Genomic DNA, 20972 nt, shown 5'->3' on the forward strand with positions numbered 1-20972 from the left:
TAGGTAACAAACATTTTATTTACTTCATAAAGAAACTACAGCAATATATGTGACTACAGAGTTACGAAGCACTGAAAAACCAAAGGAATGAAATGGCCTGGATCCAAGCACTAAGGACATCACACCTTTTCTCTCACCGAGCCATCACTCAGAAAAATCACATTATCTGAAAAAAAATTTTAAAAATTAATCTTGAGCATTGTTTTGCCTTGTTGTAAGCCTTCACACCATGAAGCCCAGGTATTTGTGTTAAAATAAGTTGCTAAGATGTGGATTTTGGAACAGAATAATAGTTGCTAAAACAAAACAGTGTCCAATACAAGGCTCCTTCTCTACCTCCCCTGAAAGCAGACAATTCAAGGTGGCCATATGTACCATGAAACAAGTGTGCTAAAGCTGATGAAAAGCTGCTGAACAGTGAAAGACACTAAAAACATTTTAAAATAATGGTTTAATTCTTTGACTACAATCTCCATCAGTTACAGCTTATTTCCCTTTTCTTTTGTCATGTTCACTCTGCACTATATACTATACTATATACCATGTAAACAGCCTGTAGGACTATGGGAAGTTCCTACTTCATCAAACCTAAGGAATTTCTGAAGTGCCTTGAGACTAGGCCTCTTGAACAAGAATCCATTAGGAGAATACTAATTAAAAAAGAGAATTGCTTCTCCCTTCCAGTAATTTATAGCACTACTAGCATTTAAAGAGGCTGCAGAAAAATCCAGGAATATGACTGTTCCTTTTTTTCCCCTCTCCTTTTCCTCTGTTCTAGTTTTTTTAGACATAGTTCTGTAACAGAAATGTTTGCTTTACTACCCAATTAATTTATCCCTTATTCAAAAGCAACACAGGAGCAGCTCTATCCACAATAAAGATGCTGCAGGATGCTCAGTATTTAAAGGCTCAAGGAAAAAGTTGAGTTTCCTTGTTTTCGTTGTTGTATCTCAAGGCACAAGTCTACTCCTTATCCATTCTGTGGGATAAGCAAATGACACCAACAGTTTGCAACTGGATATTCTCATTTTCTGTGTGTTTACAAGCAGTGCCAGAGGAAATCTGCTGGTAAACACTATCCATTCTCTCAAAATCCCTGAGTGTGGATACTGAGGATGAAGACAAACCAAGCTTCATTTCAGAGGTCCTCCACCCTCTTTTCATTTTAAAAGGGCGAAGGGCACCTTGGTGCTTTGCTCCTTACCTGCTATAATTGTTGTGGCCTGTCGCCTCACATTGTTCTTATCTGTATATTCACCATAATCTATCTTCCCTTCAACAAAGATTCGAGAGCTGAAAAAAGCCAAGAATTTGATTTTGGTCAGAGAACTGTGCTGCTGTTTTCCACTCTGTAATCAATTTGGGATTGAATTTAAAATGTTGTCCTAAAGACCACATGTTCCAAACCCCTGGCCATGGGCAGGAATACCATCCACTAGATCAGGCTGCTCAGAGCCTCATCCAGCCTGACTTTGAACACTTCCAGGGATGGGGCATCCACAGCTTCTCTGGGCAACCTGTGCTAGGGCCTCACTACCTTGACAGTAAGGTTTACATCCATATATCCAACCTGAATTTCCCTTCTTTCACTTGGAGCCCATGACTCTTTGTCTTATCACTACACTTCCTGATGAAAAGGCTGAATTCAGAATCTGATTCAAGGTACACAGGCTTTTGTATCAGTTGTTTGTAGCTGCTCCGCTAACTTGTTTTATGCCACCTGTATCTTATTACAGTTCCTGGTCACCATAATTATTACAGTAATCCATTATGAAGGCATTAAATCCTCACCCACATTTGTTTTTCACTTACCCCTTCCTCACATACTGATAGGTGACATCCCTGAGGCCAGGTCTGAAGACAGAGATCCTGTGCCATGTCGTCTTCTGACTGACATCACCTAGGGTACACAGAAGTAACAGAGCTGGATGCCAAATCCTCTTTGTGACACAAGACTCCGAAATTAGTTTCAACACATTTATATTCTCAAATTATGAGAAGTGATTTGAAAACAGAAGTATAGTAGCACTCCATCTCCCACTTCACTCCAGAATTAAATGTTCCACTCATCCTTGTCCAAACAAATTCTTGTGCAGAAGCACAGTTCAAACCAAGACATTGCTTTTTCTGTAAGATAATGCTCATGGTATTAATTTTTTTCCCCTCATGTAGTACCCACCATTCTAACACCCACATTTTTACCCTCAAACACTCCACACTGAATAGAATCTAGAGAATGAGACATCTGCAGATGCAAACTGATGACAGAATCAATAAGAAAATTATGTTTTCTTTATTTTTCTCATCCTGAAATACAAGTAAGAACACAGAACCTGCTATGCCTCTGACACACCCCCACCAGTGACAAACTGCCCACTCAGCACACTCTCCTCTCCTCCTGAGGAAGGCCAACAGCAGATCAGTATATGCTGCTGGGCATCAGTGAGACACACACACACACAAATGCACCAGCATCTCTGCTGAGCTCAAAGGAACCTTCCTGCACCCCAGAGATTTGCCAGTGTGCTGCTGCTGGCCCTGCAGCCGTGACCTGGGACACGTTGCTGTGCAGACTCACCTCCCTGGCCCACTTCACTATCTCCTGTCCGCCACATCTCATTGGTTGCAAGGGAAAATATGGTAACAGGATTTTTTCCTTCCACTTGCCTCATGATAGGGTCCTGTCCAACCCGACCAAGCAGCTGAACACGATTCATGGCTGAAACAAGAGAGACCAAACACACAGGTGAATTATGATGCTTCTAAGCATGGCAAGCCCTCAGTCAGCAGCTTTTCTCAAGGGCCAAGATCACAACTTTCTGCACCTCCTGAGCACTTTCACGTTCTTTTGACATTTGGCTTTTTCAGGCCCCAGCAGATGGTTGACTGTGTCTGTACTGTCATTATCACTGTGAACTAACTGATTTAAAAAGCCAAAGGTTCCTTATCCTTTCTGTTCCATCTCTTTCCCAGATACATCCATGTATCACTTGAGACTAAACTGCATTGATGTGGCTTTTATTTGTTTCATAATGATAAAGCACAATGCACAGCAGTACCTTTGAAACAAAGTTGCATTACTGTACTCCATCCTCTGAATGAGTGAGTCAAGTTTTTATACCATTACCAGGCCTAGGCAGACACAGTCTATCCCTTCCTTCTCCATGTTCAAGGACAACTGGAAGAGGTCAGGGAAGTATCCCTTGTGCACAATGAGCATGTGAAGTGAATAGTGAAGGCTGAAGTACACCTGCAGCAAACCCTGCTGGGGCAGCAGCACACACACAAGTGCCCCAGGAGTGTGAGAAACAAGCACACAAGAGACCTGAAGGCAGGTTTAGAAACCATGCCAAGAGCAGAGCCAAACCACTGCCACAGATAAAGCACAACTATCTGCCCTATAGAATGGCAGTCTTCATCAGGGCTTTCTTCTTTCCCCCCTAAAGTGCTGCTTCACCTGACAGAGACCAGACAGGAAGCCACTCAAGACTGTGGGCTTGAAACACAATCTTAGGTGCTAAACTGAGGAGCCACCATGCCTACTGCTTCTCTCCTGCCCTATTTCAGATGTCCTACAACTGAGATAAACACAATGAGTGTAACAACTAAATTGCATCTCAGGGGTACTTACATCTTTCAAGTACCAGTGAGTTAACCGTGTCAGAGTCATGTCTTACAAACTGGCGCAGCGCCTGAAGGAACAGAGAAATGTCAGTTTCCAAGACACAAACTAGGAACAGCATTCACAAGCCTTCACAACTTATTTTCTGAGCCCTTGCAGAGGCTCTGCAAGTATGTACTTTGCCAGGTAACTAATGGGGGACCTGAGGAGAGAAATCTATTCAGCCAAATGAAGCTAGTAAGATTGCTTAAAGAACATCTGGTTAAATCAAAGAGTGCCTAGAAAAAGTGTGGCCCAAAGGTACCCCTTCAGCAATTATTTTTGAGACATGCAGTAACTACTGTTTTTCTGTAATATGTAAATAAGAGGGAAGGAGATTTGTAGGAGAGTGGGGGTTTAGTTGTTTGAGCTTCAGCCTTTAGAAACAAACAGGTCTGATGGTTCTGCTGCAAAAAGTACATCCATCCCCTGGAATGAGCAGTGGATGCACTGACACCCTTGTTCCCAAGGCAAATCGAGGACACAAAATTCTTAGTACTACAAGGGGGAAAGCTGTATCGCAGCAAATATTCCATCTTAGAAGAGAGGCGGGGGGTGGGAGAGGGGAAAGCCCAGAAAGACTTCTGCCAGAGATCCACGTGCAGAAACTGGAAAAAAGCGCTCATTTCCCCGATCAGGTGGTTCCAGAGCTCTTTCTCCCCAAGGGCAGACCCAGCGCCGGGGCCCCGGCCTAGCGGGCACGGCCGGCCGAGGGCTCCGGGCGCTCGGCTCTGTCCGCCCCTCCCCTTCCCGGAGCGCTGTTCCGTGTCCGGAGAGCCGCTCCGGGCTCCCGGCGGGGCACAGGGGCTGGAGCCGCGGCTCCCCCGCCGCCCCGAGGGCGCCGGGCCCGCACGGCCCTACCTGCCACGCCGGTCGCCGCCACATGCTGCCGCCGAGCCTGCGCCTGGGAGGGAAAAGCAGGGCTGAAGCAGCGCCCCACGGAGCCCCGACCCCGCGCCCTCCGCGCCGCTCCCGCCGCCGCCGCGCTGCGCCCGCGGCCGGCCGGAACAGGAAAGGGCCGGGCCGCGGGTTCCGGGCGGAAACGCGCCCCAGACCCGAGCAGCGCCTGCTCCCCGAGCCCCCGCGGGACCCCGAAGTCGAGGAGGGGAAAAAAAAATAACCAACAAAATATCATCACTCCATCATCAGTTAAAAAATAATAAAACCTTTATTCGCACTAAACGATAGGCTCGAACAGTTAAAAGCCAGCATGTGCAACATCGTAAAACAAACCAGTAAAAGCTGGAAATGAGCGAGTTACCAAGTGCTCTCGCATAGCAGTGCAGCGCTCTGTCCAACCAACTCAAACAAGCGACAAGGACCCCCAAAGTTACATTTAGCGGGGAGAGGGGGAAGCGTGTATGAGATCTCAAATACGAAATACATACAACCATCAACATGGGCAACTCCAAAAAGCTGAAAGAGCCCTTTGTAATTGCCCTCATCTTTGCCGAAAGGCTGCAGTTCACAGGCAGGTAGCTGCACCACGTGCGAGGTACTGGAGGGGAATTGGGTACAGACAGACCCAGCTACCAACACCCTGCAGCTGCCTCCCCCAGGTGAACAAGGAATCCTCCCCGATTGACAGAAAACGAGTCGGGCATCAGGGACTAACTAGTCTGTTAGAGCACACCCAGTTACAAAAATCTGAAAGAATGTTTTTCTTCAACTCCCACTCCTTAACTCAAAGTATTTCCTATGACTCTGTGTCCCCCCTCAGTGAAACACCACTCCAGCTGCACCCTGAGCCCCCCAGGACAGCTGTGTGTAACCAGCCTGGCTCCTGATGTGTAGCTAAAACTGGCTGCCGTAGTCTCTGTCTGCTTGATCCTAGAAGGGGCCAGCTGTAGATGCTGTCTCCCTGTACAGCCATTATCACCCCTCTAAAAACACAGTCAGCCCAAGTGTTAAGACCACAAAGTCACCAATAACAGGGCCCAACTCAAGAAAGAGGGAAGTGAGTCGAGAAAATGTCATTCTTTTGTCACAGCAGAGTTACACTGAGTCTGTAGCAAGGCCAATTACACAAGAAATTAAGCAAGTAAAAGAGTAAGGACAACGTTAAATCCCATTATCCAACATTTGTAAGTCAGTCATTCTTTTCTCAGCCAACATCTCATAACTAACAGGGGAACAAAAAAAAAAAAAACAAACAGGAAGGGAGAATATGGGGCATTGGTCTGTGCAGACCCTCTGCTTTCACAGGGCCATCATTCAGCAGTCTTTGGACAACACAAATTCAGAAACCCAGAGTAAAGCTAAAGGAGCGACAGCTCTTCCCTCCCACCAGACGCTTGCTCTTCTGCTTAGAAGAGGTTTCAGACTCTTGTAACTTGGCACTTCCTAAGGCTTGGTCCTTCATGAGGCTCTGGGCAAGGCGAGCTGCTTTAAGTTCCCTGCAGGGGGGAGACGAGGGAAGAGGAAAGCAAGAAAGCCATGTCATGTCATGGGCATGAATCCCCAGCAGCTACAGAAGCAAACTACGAACAATCTTGCATTAGAGGGTTACTGTAATACTCCAGCTCTGCTCGAAAGGGGCAGTTTCTCAGCCCAGAGGGTAACATGAAGATTACTGTAGCTGTCCCTAGAGGTCCTGTTTGAAAAGATAGGAGCTCTGAAGATTTACCAGAAGAAAACCATGTATCAGGTCAGCAACACACTGGCACCAGTATGGGGAGCACCTGGCTCAGTTTTTCTCCCATTGTTTCAGATAGTTGTGAGTGCTGAAACTTAGATCAATGTCATCTCATACATATATAATACCTAAATAAAGGCAGATGCTTCTTTTCCATTGCCTTTCATCCCTTTCTGGTACTTGCTATTCTTCCAGATCATTCACTCTTCTGTCTGCACAGAAAACCTCCCAAGCTGAGCACTGAACTTAGAGGGGTTGTGGGGCAGTTCTTAGATCCCAGCACTCCAAAACACTGCTGCCAACAGCAGTGAGAGGGAACAAGGGAAATCTGCCACCACCTGATATTTCTCTTCCTTCTATGCTTAGCCCACTATCTCAGTGCACTATCAATTCCTCATCTGCCCACTGGCTGCAGGTTGTATCAGCATTTTACACCACCAGTGGTTGCAGGAAGTGCACGAGTTCACTGTTAAAACTCAGCCAGCTCCTCCAAGCCAGAGCTGAAGCACAGCTGCTGCCTGGGCACTGCAAGTCCCTGTTTTACATCCCCATCATCCCCCCAGCTCCAGGCACAGGAACTGGCTGGGGATTTCTGCACACGCATTCTCCCAGCACTACCACCCTCCATTCAAAGCTGGTGACCAGCATGGTCATGCCCACACCTTCTCCCCTTCATGCCCAAGCCAGCCCTACCTTTCCAGCATGGCAGTCTTGCATTTCTCCATATTGAGCTGCTCCTGGAGCTGCACAGCTTTTCCACAGGAAGGACGGAGAACAGGGTGTTTGGTGAGAGCCGTGGCAGAAGGTCTTTGTGCTGGGTCAGGGTGGATCATGAGCTAGAAGGCAAAGGAGTTCAGAGTTTAACACTCCCATCACATGCCAGCTGCAAAAGCCACCATCCTGTCATCCTCACCTTGAGGAGCTCAAGAAAACGGTGGGGAAGCTTCTGGGGGATGGGTGGGATGTTGCCTTTGCGGATGTGGTGCCACAGGGCCCCATTGTGGGGCAGTGGCGCTGTCCCAGCTGCCAGAGCCACCGTGAGTGCCAGGGCAAAGATGTCTGCCTTGGGCAGGTAGCAGTATTGCTGCAGAGAGAAGGGAAAGCTGTTAGAAAGGAACATCTTGCTGCACTAAGCAAAGGTGAGGTGTGGTATGAGCTCAAAAACAAACAGCCAAGCAAATGTGTGTATGTAGCACTGCCTTCAGTGAGCTGTTTCCTGCTCTTCAGCATGAAAGCACTGGCAGCAGGCAGTAGGACTAACCAGCAGCACGTTGGATCTCAGCCAGCCATAAGGACCTTGCAGGCCACGTTGGAATCACTGCAGTAACTCCAGAGGATGGCCTAACACGTGTGTACCTCCAGCCTCCACCACAAGGCAATAAGCTACCCAAGCCCAACTCAAACTGAAGGCTCATCTCATACATTGGCCCAACAGTTCCTAAATCCACTTGCAGCACAGATACTGTCCCTTAAATATCTGAACAACACATCCAAGCTGGTTGTTCAATTCTGATTCCCTTTCCATTTGTTGGCTGGAGTGTCAAAACTGCAGTCAGTTTAAGAGATATGTTGTGCCTCCCACCACTATTTGTTCAGTGTTTGTTTTACAAGGCATCTGTCTGGGTAAATATATTCCTCAATAATCACATCCAGTAGTTTCATCTCAGCTGGATATGCAAATCAAATGTCTTTAAACTGATAAAGGTTTTGTCTCACTGATCCCTCAAGGGGAATAGTTGCAATAATCCAATGATAGCTACTTATGAAGTATTTACATATTAACTAAGTATTTACATTATAAGACTCACACCATTATTGTTCATGATAAGGTGCTAATTTCACAGATTTCACAGCCAGACCAGAGAGATGAAAGAGGAGATAAGGTGAGGAACAAGTCAGACTAATGACTGCTCTACAGCTGATCTCTCCCCACTGCCCTGCTCTAACAGTTTTACCTCTTGCAAAATTTCATTGGCCAAAAACCGTCTGTCTCCTTCCTCCACCTGAGGGTTTGTTATTGATGTCACATGTCCAAGGTCACCTGAGACAAAGAGCAAGCAGCTGAAATGTAATGAAGCAAACTGAAGTCATTCTCCAATAAAAGCCTGCACTTTATAGGCACCAACAGAGAAATACTGAGTAAGAGAGCAAGCCTGCTCCTAACTCAGGAATCTGCACTTGGAAACAAGCACATGAATTTTCTGTGACTTGTCTTCTTACAGGAATTAATCCTGGTGAGTAATTGGGGCATTCATGACTATCCTATCAGTTCTGTGTGCAAGATTCCTCAGCCAGAGGACACAGCAGTCTCAGGCAGTAATGGGCAGCCCTAATCTTAGGCCAGCTGTAAAGTAGGCTAAAACCTACCAATCTTATACACCACACCAGGAGAGAACTCATCTTCACTGTCACTCTCCTCCTGCCCAGCAGGGCCTGAAACTGCCAGCTTGTGACAGATGAAGATATTACCTGCAAGACAGAGAAGTTTAGCAATAAGGTGATATGATATACCAGCAGTCAGGCTGCAGCAGCCTGACAACTCTGTCAAAATCCTACCTGTCAAAGTAGTTCAGCTTTGCAGCCAGAGAAATTATGCACATGCTTCCCACCTAGTAGTCAGCTTTCTGCCCGGCTCACATTCAGCCACACAGCTGGCATAAGACAGTTCTATCTTGTGCATAAAATATCCCAGTGAAATCAGCTTTCCCCTCCCTCTGCCCTCTATGGGAGAAGCATAATTTCAGCAGGAAAACAGAGTCCCCCTCTAAGAATATTAACTATGTGACAGAGGAGAAGCATTGCCCTGGAGGTGACCATCCTGCAGAGAGGAAACTGTGTTTCTATTTTTGCAGGAACTTAATCCCCCCCAAGGTAGCTAAACACACAAAACACAAGTGTTGTGCAACAGGACAGTAAATAAGGAAGTGCCCATCTTCCCTGGCAGCCCTACTTGCTCCATCACTATGCAGGTGATTCCCATGAGCTAGGATTACAAAGGTCAGGAGACAGGAGTAAAATGCTGCCAACGATCAGAAAAAAAAATCTCAAATTTAGAGCAGCAGTAGTGGCACAAGGCACAAATCAAAATAAAAATTAAAAAAAAAAAAAAAAACAAAGCACCATACACAAGACAAAGGCAAGGTCCTCTTTTCTTTGGAGTACTACAATCAGTCCACTCAGAAGGATTTATTACAGGTCCTACCCCTGACGGTTCACTAGGAAACCCTCCACAAAGGAGAAGGGCACTCTACTTACTAGGTTTGATATCCAGGTGCACAAGGCCAGAGTTGTGGATGTATTTTAGACCCATGGAGACTTGCAGCAATATTTCCTTCAGCTCTCCTTCTGGGAAATACTGCCCAAGCTTTGCATTTTCCAGCAGCGCATCTTGGAGACTCCCACCTAGAGGAAAACAGTCAGCCTGAGACCTGACAGAGGTTTTATGGAACAGCATGTTTGAAACAGTTTAGCTACCCAGAACACTTGGAGGCTGGCTAGTGACAAACTCCCAACCCCAGCAGCTCTGTGTGCTCTCCTGAGCAAACCTGGCCATCACCACTTGGCTGCAGCCTTCCCACTGCCCTGGAACGCCCAGCCTGCTGCTCAACAAGGATGGCCAACTGCAGTTCTACCTCCAGCCTACAGCTCTACATCCTGCCAGGAGGGCTGACCTCTTAATGATGCTGGTGCTGCTGCAAGTGAACAGCAGAAAAATTAATTGCTTCTGCTGTGCTTAGATGCAGAAAGCAGGTGCAGGAATGGTGGAACAAGGAAATTCAGTTCCCACTGGCAGATCTTCGACTGAAAAGCATTAACATTTGACACAGTTTTGTGAGTCTCCATCAAGACACTTTGGATATTTCAGAGCTAGAAGCTATCATAGCCTTTGTCTCCATCAGCTTACTTTTGACCACCTCTCCTTTAGCCTCAGATGTTCAGCCACCAGGACATCAGTGTACTCACTGATGCTGCAGCAATGAGCACCAGTTTGTGTTTGCCTCCACCAGATTTTAGAGCAATACTCCAAACAGCTGTCACCAGTCTTCATTGAGCCCCAAGACTACAGCTGCAGTCCAAAGATGAACATTACATATTTGCTTTCAGCAACTCTGGCAGCTAAAGGCATCTTTTCCAATTTCTCTCAAGGAGTGGTATTGCCAAGGGCAAACTTCAGTAAGAGTTTGCCACCCTGCCTACAGCAGCCCATTTATACTTAGCTCCATTCCTCTGCAGCTGTAAACCCCTTTTTTCTAGTCAGGATTCAAGGTGCCTTCATCCAACCAGTCACTGTCCACCCCCATTAAGAGGAGGTTTTGCCAAGATACAGGGACCTTGAGTCAGCAGCTCTTGAGTCATTCATATCAGGTGTTACCTGGACAGTCTCAGCACAACACTGAGCATCAGAATGGGGAATGCTTTTCCAGGCCAGCCAAAACAGAGAAACAGCTTTCAAATCCCAGCAGTACAAAATTCCACTGCTTCTTAAACATTAGCACACTCAGAGCTTCACCTAAATATTATGTGCCCTTACTGGATTCTCCACAGAAATGCAGCCCCAGGGCAGTTTGCTTTGTTGTAAGCCACAACACCCACATGAAGGTACAAAAGAAGGGATCTTTGCTCATGCTGGGAGGTCAGCCTTGAGCAGGGTGCACCCTTACCATTGCAGTGCTCATTCTGGATAATCATGTGGTCATCCTCCGCCCAGGCCGAGTAGTAGCGCACGACGTGGGGGTGGTGCCCCAGCACGGCGTGGGCATACACCTCCCTCAGGGCCAGCTGCCTAGGGGGCACACAGGGAAAAAGCTGAGGTGACAGGCTGCCAGAGGGTACCAGGCACCAGGAGAAGAGCCCTGCCAAAGTCCTGAACCCCTCTGTTCCCCCTTTCTCTCAGGTTTTGACAGACAGACTGGCTCTCCCAGCTGCTGAGGCAAAACCTGCCCTTGCTCAAACACCCTGAGCAGCTGTTAAAGAAAAAAATTGCTGAACAAGTCTTTTAATAAAGAGGCAAAGGCAGCAGCAGCTTCAAAGACTTTGCTTTAGCTACAGGACACCACAAGCTGGTCAATATGGATAAGAGTAGTGCTGGCCATACAGCAAGGCAGGGACAGCAGCATGTCTGTCAAATAAACTTCTTGACAGTTATTGTAAAGAAACTCTCTGCATGGACCCAAGGTGTTCAGGTATTCCATCCTCCCACTTTGCAGTGCATGTGGCTTCTTCCTTCCCTAGACATTTACATCCCATAGTTGTATAGTGGTATCTTCCCCCACGGTCCCAGCTGTTACTTGTGTGCAGCAGTAGCCAATTCTTGCTCATGCCACCCATCAGATGCTTTTAGATCCACACTCCCTCCTTCCCATCACACCTCTCAAGAACATGCCCATCATTTCAACTGGCAGATTCCAGCAAGCACACTCACTCATCTGAGGATCCTGCCAGAGGCCTTTTGGAGCGTTTGATGGCATAAACACATCCATCAAGGCGTTTGATGCACTTGTAGACAGAGCCAAATTCCCCCACACCAATTTTTTCTAGTTCCAGGAACTCCTTCTTGTAGCGGGAAACCATATTGCTCGCCTTCAGAGTGTATCTCTGCAAAGAGACAAAAACAGCAAAGGCAAACAGGAGCTGAAAGCCCCAATAGCTGTCATTGTCCTAGATGTGTGTAACACTTATTGTCACTGAGCACCCCCATTGCTCCCTCTCCCATTCTGGGTGCTCATCCAGGCATAGGTGCAGGTGTGTGGCCAGTTCTTGAAACAGCCATTTCAGTTCTTGAAATCACCTTTCACTTGTGTTTTTTCTGACCACTTTAAGGCCACCTTCCCTGGGTTGGCCAAGCTGCAAGGCTGGTTGGTTTTATATAATCAGGATCTGTTAGCCATAGAGGTAGAAATTGTAGTTAAGGAGAAATTTAGTCTAGTTGGCTGTATATGCCTAAGCTCCTTCGGTTACTGCCATGAAATCCCTTCTCCTGACAACCCAGACCAGTTCCCACAGCTGATGGAGTCACTCAGGGGTGAACAGCAGGCAACAACAAGGTGTTGGTCTAAAGACAGGACTAGAGAAGCCCTTAGATCTATTGCCCATTTTGAGCTCAGGAGAGGAGCTTCGTGTGTTGGCTCTGTGTGACCCCAGCTATGCAAGAGCAGCTCTGCCCTGGCAGCTGAGGTTGCCTGCAGCCAAGGCCATTCTGTATCAGCTCAGGCTCTGCAGGTTTGAAGCACCAGCTGTTGGCTCATGGCAGATTAGCTGGTCTCAGGGTATTTGTTTGTATTCTCACTGAAATCTCACCCAGAGGCACTTTTCCACAAAGAGTTGAAAGCTGGCAGAACTGCTGGAACATAATTATTGCTACAATAATGGCCACTAGGGATTGAGGAACTGCTGGTGCTGCTGGGAGAGTGATGCCTACTGGCAGGGGAAATAAGTAAAGAAAAGATAAGCACTGGAGCATGAAGTGAACAACAGGAGTGATCTAGGTGATTTTTCTCCATCCCTTACAGGGACAGCAGCTCATGTTGCTCAGTGGCTTCCACAGCAACTGCTGTGATTGCTGTAGTTTATGATACAGAGGAGAAGGTAAGAGTTGGTCCTCACAGCCAGTAAAGTGTGGCTCACATGAAACAGCAGCCCTTCCCAACAGGTTGCATTTCATAAGGCAGCTGTATTTTACACTATCTTAAGAAGCTTGGCAGTAAAAATACCTCCCACTACACAATTTTATACCTATATTACACACTCAATCTCATGTGCAATCAAGCAGAATAATATTCCAGTAATTCACAGGTTACTTGAGACTTTCTTCTAGGTAAAACAATAATTGTGGCAGCCTGGATGTTGCCTGGGGGCAGATTTGCTCTGCAGGTGTAGTTTTTTCCAGGGAGCTCATTTGCCTGCAATCCCAGTCTGCTCGGCTAGAGGGTACCGTTGTCCTTCCATAAGCCTGGCTATTGCAGTTGGAAACAGCAATTCCACCTTTTCCAAGTTTGTCGTCGCGAACAAACGTTAACAAAACATTCAGCTTAAACCTTTTCTGTCACAGGTATTCATCCTCTGGCACGGTGCCATGGTTTCTACTCCAACAACAGAATAAATTCTACCAAGCTTTTGCAAACACCTTATCCACTCTGTGGGAGGAAAATGTACAGACACTCACCTTTGTAGGCAGCTCCTTTTTAATCTGGCTTCCTGGATGAGAATCCTTCCTATAACAGAAGATTAGGAAAGTCGGGTGTATCATTTCAGTGCAGCAATCCTACTGGGTTTGAAATGAAAACATCTTTCAAATGAGCCTCCAAACCTTGCTTCACAGCCTAATCACGTATTTTATAGAGTTGATAGACAAGTTTTTAGTTGTGCTCTTAAAGACTGGAGTCCCAGGTTGGGAATTCTTTGTTCCCACTTAGGAGGCCTCCACAAAGCAATTTCAGCACTGCCCACAGGACACAGTGGCATTTCCAGAGGCATCATCCCCCTGGCCTCCTTATTCCTGCTGAAGCTGCAGCCATAGCACTGAAAAGAGCTCTTGATCCCCCACTTACCTTTGTGAACAGAGGCAATGATTGATTTTTATTTATACTTCTGTTACCTTGATACATCTGCTAACATTTACTCTACAGCAACGAATACTACAGAACCAGATGATTCATTGTTAGCAAATAAGTCCAGATACTGAACATCTCCATTGCTTATCCCCTTCCAGCAGTCTGATTTCAGTCTTCTGCCTAAGAGAAGCTCACTTACAGCTCTCCTGCAGCCTTCCTCTTCCCATTAGGATGGAAGAGCGTTTGTCGATAGGACTCAGGTGTGAAGGGGTTAATGTTGACAAGAGAAGCGTGGGAGGAGTCCTCAGGCTCAGCACGGGGAGTGAGCCTCAGGTGTCGGAGGCCTTTGGGCGGGACCTTTGTTGCAGATGAAGGAAAAGCTGTCTTCGATAACAGGCTCTGTGTTGAGAGAGGAAAAAATAAGTGGCAAATAAACCAGGACATTTTTTTTGTTGTTATTTCAGAATAAAATTCTTGTTCTCCTGTAACTCAAGGAGAACTCAGCTCCCTTCCTTGGCAGAGCTGAATCATTAAATCCCTGCGTCCCTAGTTTAGTCCCCACAGTTTTCATTTTCCACAAAGCATTCCATTCTTTGTTAAGCCCTTTCATAGTCTATTCCCTGCTCACTTGGGCAAGGCCTGCAGAGCCATTCTGGCAATCACAGTCCTCAAGAGGAGCCAGCTGCTCCCCTTTCCCTCCTACAGAGAAGTAGAAATTGCATCCTATGTTGTATTAACATGGAAGACCTAGTTCTGCCAGGCATGGACCATTGCATCAGTTCAGTCAGGACAGGTTTGTCAGGAGATGAGCTAGAACACCAGCCAGATTTCCCAGCACTTAGCAGCATTAGGGTAGAGGAAGTTGCTAGAAATATTTTTTTATATGGCTACTAGCAAAGAAAAATGAACCCATTTCTCCTCACAAGTAAAAACCAGAGTTTCAGAAATTAAAATTCAGAAAGAAGATCTGGATCTTCTGTAGTTCACCTTGCCACAGAATACAGGCCGTTGTGTTTCACTCACTGGTCCAGAACCTTGGACCATAGAAAGTATATTCAGCAGTCTTGAGCTGAAGACAAAAATCTGCTCTCTCTGATTTGACTCCTTCAGTAACCATGAGCTTTTAAAAAAATACATTTGGTTTTGACTTGTTTCAGCTTCAAGAGAGTGGTTTACAGTCTAAAGGATCATTTAACATTGTGCTTTCTTTTAGTTAAAAGCCCTTTAAGAACACAAAGTCTCCCTGTTGAAGATCAAGGCACTCATATCTTTTCAATCCCACAGTGGTCTCACTATTACAATCCTGGAGCCCCATCTCCACTCACTTCTGGTGGCTCTGCCTGAAGTTTTAGACAGGGCTCTGCTCTCTCATCCTTTCTATCACTTTCAGATGGTCTAAGGCCAACACTCCCAGATTTGTCTACAGGCAGATTTAGGCCCTTTAGAGCCCATCTTTTGCAGCATGCTTGGAAAACAAGACCTTTATCCCAGGAGAGAAAGGAAAATAAATGGTTGATTTCATGTGATTGCTGCTTATGGGCTACAACATGACAAACTACAAGTTTTGAATCATTCAGCCAACATGTTACTTACACAATGCACACCCTGAAAGCAGCATTCCCTACCTGCAGCCCATCTGCTCTGGAGAAGATTTTTATACACCTCTATTGTGGTTTAACCCCAGCCCTCTGCTTTTGAACCCTTTGCTCACAGCTACAATGCCTTCCTCAGTGGGATGGGGAGCAGAAATAGGGAAAAACAGGTAAAGCCTGTGGGTTGAGAAAAGAACAATTTAATGATTAAAATAAAATATAATCATTATTATTGCTATGAAAAGAGAAATAAAACCCAAGACAGACAAGTGATTCACAATTGCTCACCACCTGCTGACTGATGTCCAGCCCATCCCTGGGCCCTAATCAGCCCCTCCTGGCTAATTTCCTTCTGTTTATATGTTGAGCATGACATTCTATGGTATGAACTTTCCTCTGGTTTGTTCCTGGCAGCTGTCCTGGCTTTGGAGCCACACAGCTGCAGGTGCTTCTGCTCACTGGCAGAACATGGGAAACTGAAAAGTCCTTGACTTTGGGTAAACACCACTCAGCAACAGCCATGTTTTAGCAACACTGTCCTGAAGCCCAAAATCACAATGCAGTACCAGTTACTAGGACAAAATTAACTCCATCCAAAGCAAGGACAACTTCTCACCTATGTTAAGGTGAGATTTAGGGAAATTTCTTATAAAGGGTCACTGCAGGAATTTTTTTGAGGGATGCCCTTTAGATGCTTTCCCTTAGAGAGTGGCAGGCCATTCCTCAGGAAATATTGCCACACAGTCAATCATATAAAGCCAGAGGATCATCCTTCTCTCCACACAGTCAGGTTTCTGGAGGAGGACAGAAGTCACAGCCTAGCTCAGAAGCATTAAAGCACTGATCCTCTGTGTACCACTTAAGGAAAGGAGCAAACAATCTATCAGTAGAGCAGGAACATTGAGAGAAGAGCAACAGCCACGCTTCACTGCAGGTCTGGACTGCTTGGAGCCATGCACACACCAGAAATCATCTAGGAACAGAGAAGCTGGTGCCAAGTCTCCACCTGTGCTTACTCAAGACAAAAAGCAGTTGTATTCTACTCTCTCCAAGAAGTTACACATAAAACAGGGGCTGGGATCATTCTCCCAAGAAACTGGCTCGATATCTAAGTTACATTTTAGGACAGTGACACAGGTGAAGAGAGGCTAACTCCCCTCCACAAGCTTACATTGGTTTGCTACCCTTCCATAGGAGATTTGCTGCCCTGAGAGCAAAGCCCTGCTTTCTTCAGATCTGCTAAGCAATTCTTTCCCACAAAAAGGAACACTGTGGCACCAGACAACAAGCTGGCTGGAGCTGACCACTCCTGCCAGGTGAAGTACACATCCCAGCCATAATGCCACTTCCAATTTTCAACACCAAACCTGTTAGCATCCAAAAATGTGCTGAACAGAGCAGCAAGTGCAGCTCCCTACCTCCAAGCTCCCCCCCAAACCACGAGCTTCTTGAAGGGAGATGCATTTCTCTCCTACAGAGGCACCCCAGACCTGCCATTACCTTAGGAGTGTGTGGGGTGTCACAGAGCTGCAGCTTTTTCCAGGTGATGTGCAGTGGTGTCTCAGGTTTACTCCAGCTCTTGCTCACAGATGGGGAAGACTTCAGGGTGGGACTCATCCAGGCTTTTGTTCTGCTCAGGAAAATCTCACTAAGCTTTCTCTGAGGGGTTTTTGGCAGAGGACTGCTCTCTTGCCATTTCTGGAACTCTGAGCTTCTGGGGGGGCTCAAGTTCAGGGAGTCCTCCTCATTTACACTTCTTTCTTCACTCTCTTCACCACAACTGGAAAAGTCCAGTCGCTGGATGAATTCATTGTTGTTGTCCCAGTCATCCATGTTAGCACATGAAACAGAGCAGTAGAGCTGATACTGGCCTGTTTTGTTAAGGAGACAGAAAGGCAGCATTATTTACAGATAAACCATCTTCTTCCTCACTTCATTAAGGGCATCAGTTCTGCTGACCACACTCTGCAATCCCACACACACAGAAACCTTGATCATTCATCAGTGTAACCAGACAGCATTGGTTAATGAAGAGCACCCCAGAATTACCAGGTACAAAGCCATTCCACTACTGCTCACGTAAAAACAGATTTTTGCTTTTTGCCTTACTGGCACAAGTCAGATACAACTCAGAAGCCACTGCCTTTGCTAGTAAGTTTCCAAGAGAACTCCACTCTCCCCTATTCCCATCACACAAGGAAACACATACTAAAGAATAACACACACAGCCTCCACTCACTCTCTTCTACATTAAATTCCTCAACCAGAAGGGAGGAGGAAAAAAAAAAATCCATGCTACATACAGCTGTAAAAGCAGAGGGTGCCCCAGGGAGTCACCAGACACCCCACAGACAGCCTCTCGCCTGCCCTGGGCCATTTATAACCACCCCACACCTGAGCCAATGCTAATGGGAAACATCTGGAGCTTGGCAGCACCTGTCCACAGTTGCCTGGTGGATGAGGAATTCTCTCTGGATGTGGATTTGCAGTGCCAACAACCAGCTCTGAAAGGAGCTCGACTCCCTCTCAGTCTGTCATCTCCCTGCTCCTGCATGCTTATCCCTTCTCCAGCTTCCTGGGGCCTGGAAGGGGGGGTGATGTTTGCTGACAGCCTGTCTGCTCCATAATCCCATCAGAGATCCAGCCTTTGTGGGCTTTACCTTTTACCTGTATGCCCCTGTGATGATGGGGCCCTGTGTTTCATCCTTTAATCTGAATTTCACTTCCTGCATTTAGTTATGTGTTAGTGTGGGCAAGCATTGCAGCCTGCATGGAGAGGACATTAGCCTAATTTATAAGTACAGATTTATGAATGTATCATTTATAAGACTTCAGGAGAGAGTCAGGAGCCATACACAGGTCTGGGTACAGCTTCCCATTTGGGGTTTCAAAGGAGAGGAGGGAGGAGCTGTGCTGGGAAGGCAGCCCCAGAGGTGGGGTTGCTCTGTTCAGGTCAGTGTCTCTCCCCACTGCAGCTCTTTGTAAAAACCAGGAATCTTCTGAGCCTTTGGCAACCTGTGTTTCAAAGTGGGACTAGAGCAAGTTTTAACTAATTGGGGACAAGGTTACAGCAGCCTTTTCTCTTAGCCTTGAGGAGAGCTGCCAGAAGGATGTGCAGAGATTGGAAGTGCTGCCCATAGGAGATGGGTGCTGGCAGAAGCAGCACCTGCTTTCCTTTGCACACATCAAGGCAATTCCCACCAGAACACACAGGGCCACATAGGGATGAGCTCTCTGTGCTCTCCTAACCCACTCCTTAAATGAAAATTATGGCCTTATGAGTCTCTGAAACTGCTTCTTAAGACTGTGATGAACAATTCATTTGACAGAGAAATGATTTGTATCCAATTCACCAAAACAGCCTCAGGAGGACATGCCAGGAGCCCAGTGCTGGTTGCATCTGGCCCAGAGTTGCAGTATTTCTTGCAGGCACAGAGCTGTTGCTGCTATGCAGCCTCTCTTAGCCTGAAATGTTTCATCTCCCTGTGCTGCATCTCCCTGTGCCTTATCCTGAGCAAGGTCCAAAAGCCTGGCAGTGCCAGCGCTGGCTGCTGTGACAAGCTGTGTCTGCAGCATCTGGCCAGCTGAGATCCAGGGCCACTTCAGTACTGCTGGGATCTGACTGCATCCATCAGATGTTCAGTACCTGAAACAGTAAATTGAAATACATTCATTCTGAAGAAATAATGCCTTTAGTCCCCAGGACTACATGTTTTTAATACCCAGAAAGGAAATTCCTTCAGACCAGTTTTCAATCCCACCTTAAACAATTTTAAAAGTTTTTTCTCCCCCTCAGAATTTAGAGGAACTATCCATTGTTCTAAAGAGGGATGTGATATGTAAAGGAGAAAACTTGGACCTGCTGTGTAAAGAGGGCCCAGCTTGTTCATCTTGCATTTTAAAAATAAAAGCTACCACACTTTCATTTACATTTTTCCTGACTGTTCAAAGACCTGATGACAATTTCCTGAGCCGTCAGCTGGAGGGAAAAGGTGTTCATTTTCTTTTGAAGTACAGTTTTTATTTCTAAAGGGGTAATATTATCTTCCAGCCTAAATCATTTCAATTTTGGTGAAATAATAAAACAGTAGAAAATGTGGTCTTTGTTTTTTGCATGTATCCAACAAAGAGTGTCCCCTCAGCAGGCCCAGATTGCTGGCCAAAGCCATATCAATTGCTCTGGTACCCCCAGGTCCCTTGTCCCACGGGTTTTTTCAGCAAAACTCAGAGCTCAGAGCATGATGACGTTTCACACATCTCAGAGCCAGCACTGGCAGCCCCTGCTCCCTGTCACTGCTTGCTCTTCCCACTGCATCCCTTCCCTCATGCTGGGGCAATACTGGTGTGACTGCAGTGCTGAGGGGACCAGGAACAGCTCTGCACCACAAATAGCTCATGTGGGTCATGAAGAAATTCCTATTTGGGATTTATTTCCTGCCTGGATTGCTGGGGGACAGACACTTGACATTTGTAGCAGCACTACTGTGGAGATGAAGATAGAAGCGAGCTGTCACTTCAGCGTCACCAACATGCAAAAATGTATTCATCCAAATGAAGATTGGCACTGTCTATACAGTTAAAGCAAAGCATGTGGCCAAGTATTTGCAGAATCTGGCTTTTCTTTACACAGTAACAAAATATTGTGCAGGGTTTGTTTCTTTTTTTCTTTACCAGTCACCTTCTCTGAAAAACTCCATCTGCTAAAAACCACCTACTCTGGTCTATAGCTCTGCAAAGTAAACTTGTGCATGGGCTTTGTGAAACAAAATGCCCACTCAGTGTTGGAGCTGTCTGAAATGAAGCTCACAGCAAATGGATGCTAATGTTACCAAAAAAAAGAGAAAAAAACCAAACCCCGCTGCTGAGGAAACTGGATGATGGGTTTCTTAATGGGGTATTGAACGTTCAGAACTGCTCAACAGGAAAAAAGTTAGACAATTGAGGCTTTTATGACAGAATCTTCCTTTTAATTGTGGCCTGCTTAATTGGGCAATTCAATTAATCAGAAAGACCTAGGGAACCAAGTTAATCCTAGTGACACTTAATGACATTGGTGGTGGCATAAGGAGGACGGTAATTACAAAAAGCTGGCTGACTGTAGATGCCCTGGTCATGCTTCTGCCCCCATCTTTCAATCTGCTTCTTCCGCCCAAAACTGTTTCACATCCTTCTGTAGCACATAGGTACATATGTGTGTGTATATATATATATATATATATACATACATATATATATACATACACGTGTGTGTGTGTGTGTACACATACCAGTGTACTGATACTGGACCATTATCCCTGACTCCTTCAGATTTGCGGCTCGCAGCTTCCGCCACAGCCATTTGAGGGGGTGCGAGCCTGCCCCCGTTGCTCTGCCCAGTTCCCGTGGCTTTCCCAGCAGGACGGCGCTAACGGGGCTGGGGGAGGCAGCTGCTCGGCGTTGCTGTCACAGCCGGGGGAGGACAGAAGGCGGGCAGCTGGCTCTGCCCGGAGCGAGGAGATGAAGCACGGGCAGGCGGACTGTCCGCAGCCCCCGAG

General features: G+C 46.4%; 1 protein-coding gene across 2 annotated transcripts; it reads right to left on the minus strand.

Annotated features, from left to right (window-relative positions):
* Window positions 1-17300, minus strand: WEE2 (WEE2 oocyte meiosis inhibiting kinase). Of its 2 annotated transcripts, XM_066549740.1 has the most exons (16): window positions 16939-17300; window positions 14046-14245; window positions 13459-13507; window positions 11719-11891; window positions 10958-11079; window positions 9552-9698; window positions 8664-8765; window positions 8252-8337; window positions 7210-7380; window positions 6990-7132; window positions 4523-4559; window positions 3632-3692; window positions 2579-2719; window positions 1813-1900; window positions 1205-1293; window positions 1-166 (listed from the first exon to the last, which is right to left on the minus strand). In XM_066549740.1, exons 1-16 carry the CDS (start codon window positions 17269-17271, stop codon window positions 120-122), a joined length of 1989 nt encoding a protein of 662 aa, XP_066405837.1. In that variant the 5' UTR covers window positions 17272-17300; the 3' UTR covers window positions 1-119. The 2 variants fall into 2 exon arrangements, with proteins under 2 accessions (XP_066405837.1, XP_066405836.1); XM_066549739.1 differs by lacking the exons at window positions 1-166; window positions 1205-1293; window positions 1813-1900; ... (1 more) ...; window positions 3632-3692; window positions 4523-4559 and adding an exon at window positions 4807-6057.
* Between the last annotated feature and the right edge of the window lie 3672 nt (window positions 17301-20972).

This window comes from Molothrus aeneus, chromosome 5 (genome assembly GCF_037042795.1).
Source record: "Molothrus aeneus isolate 106 chromosome 5, BPBGC_Maene_1.0, whole genome shotgun sequence".
Lineage (NCBI taxonomy): Eukaryota > Metazoa > Chordata > Aves > Passeriformes > Icteridae > Molothrus > Molothrus aeneus.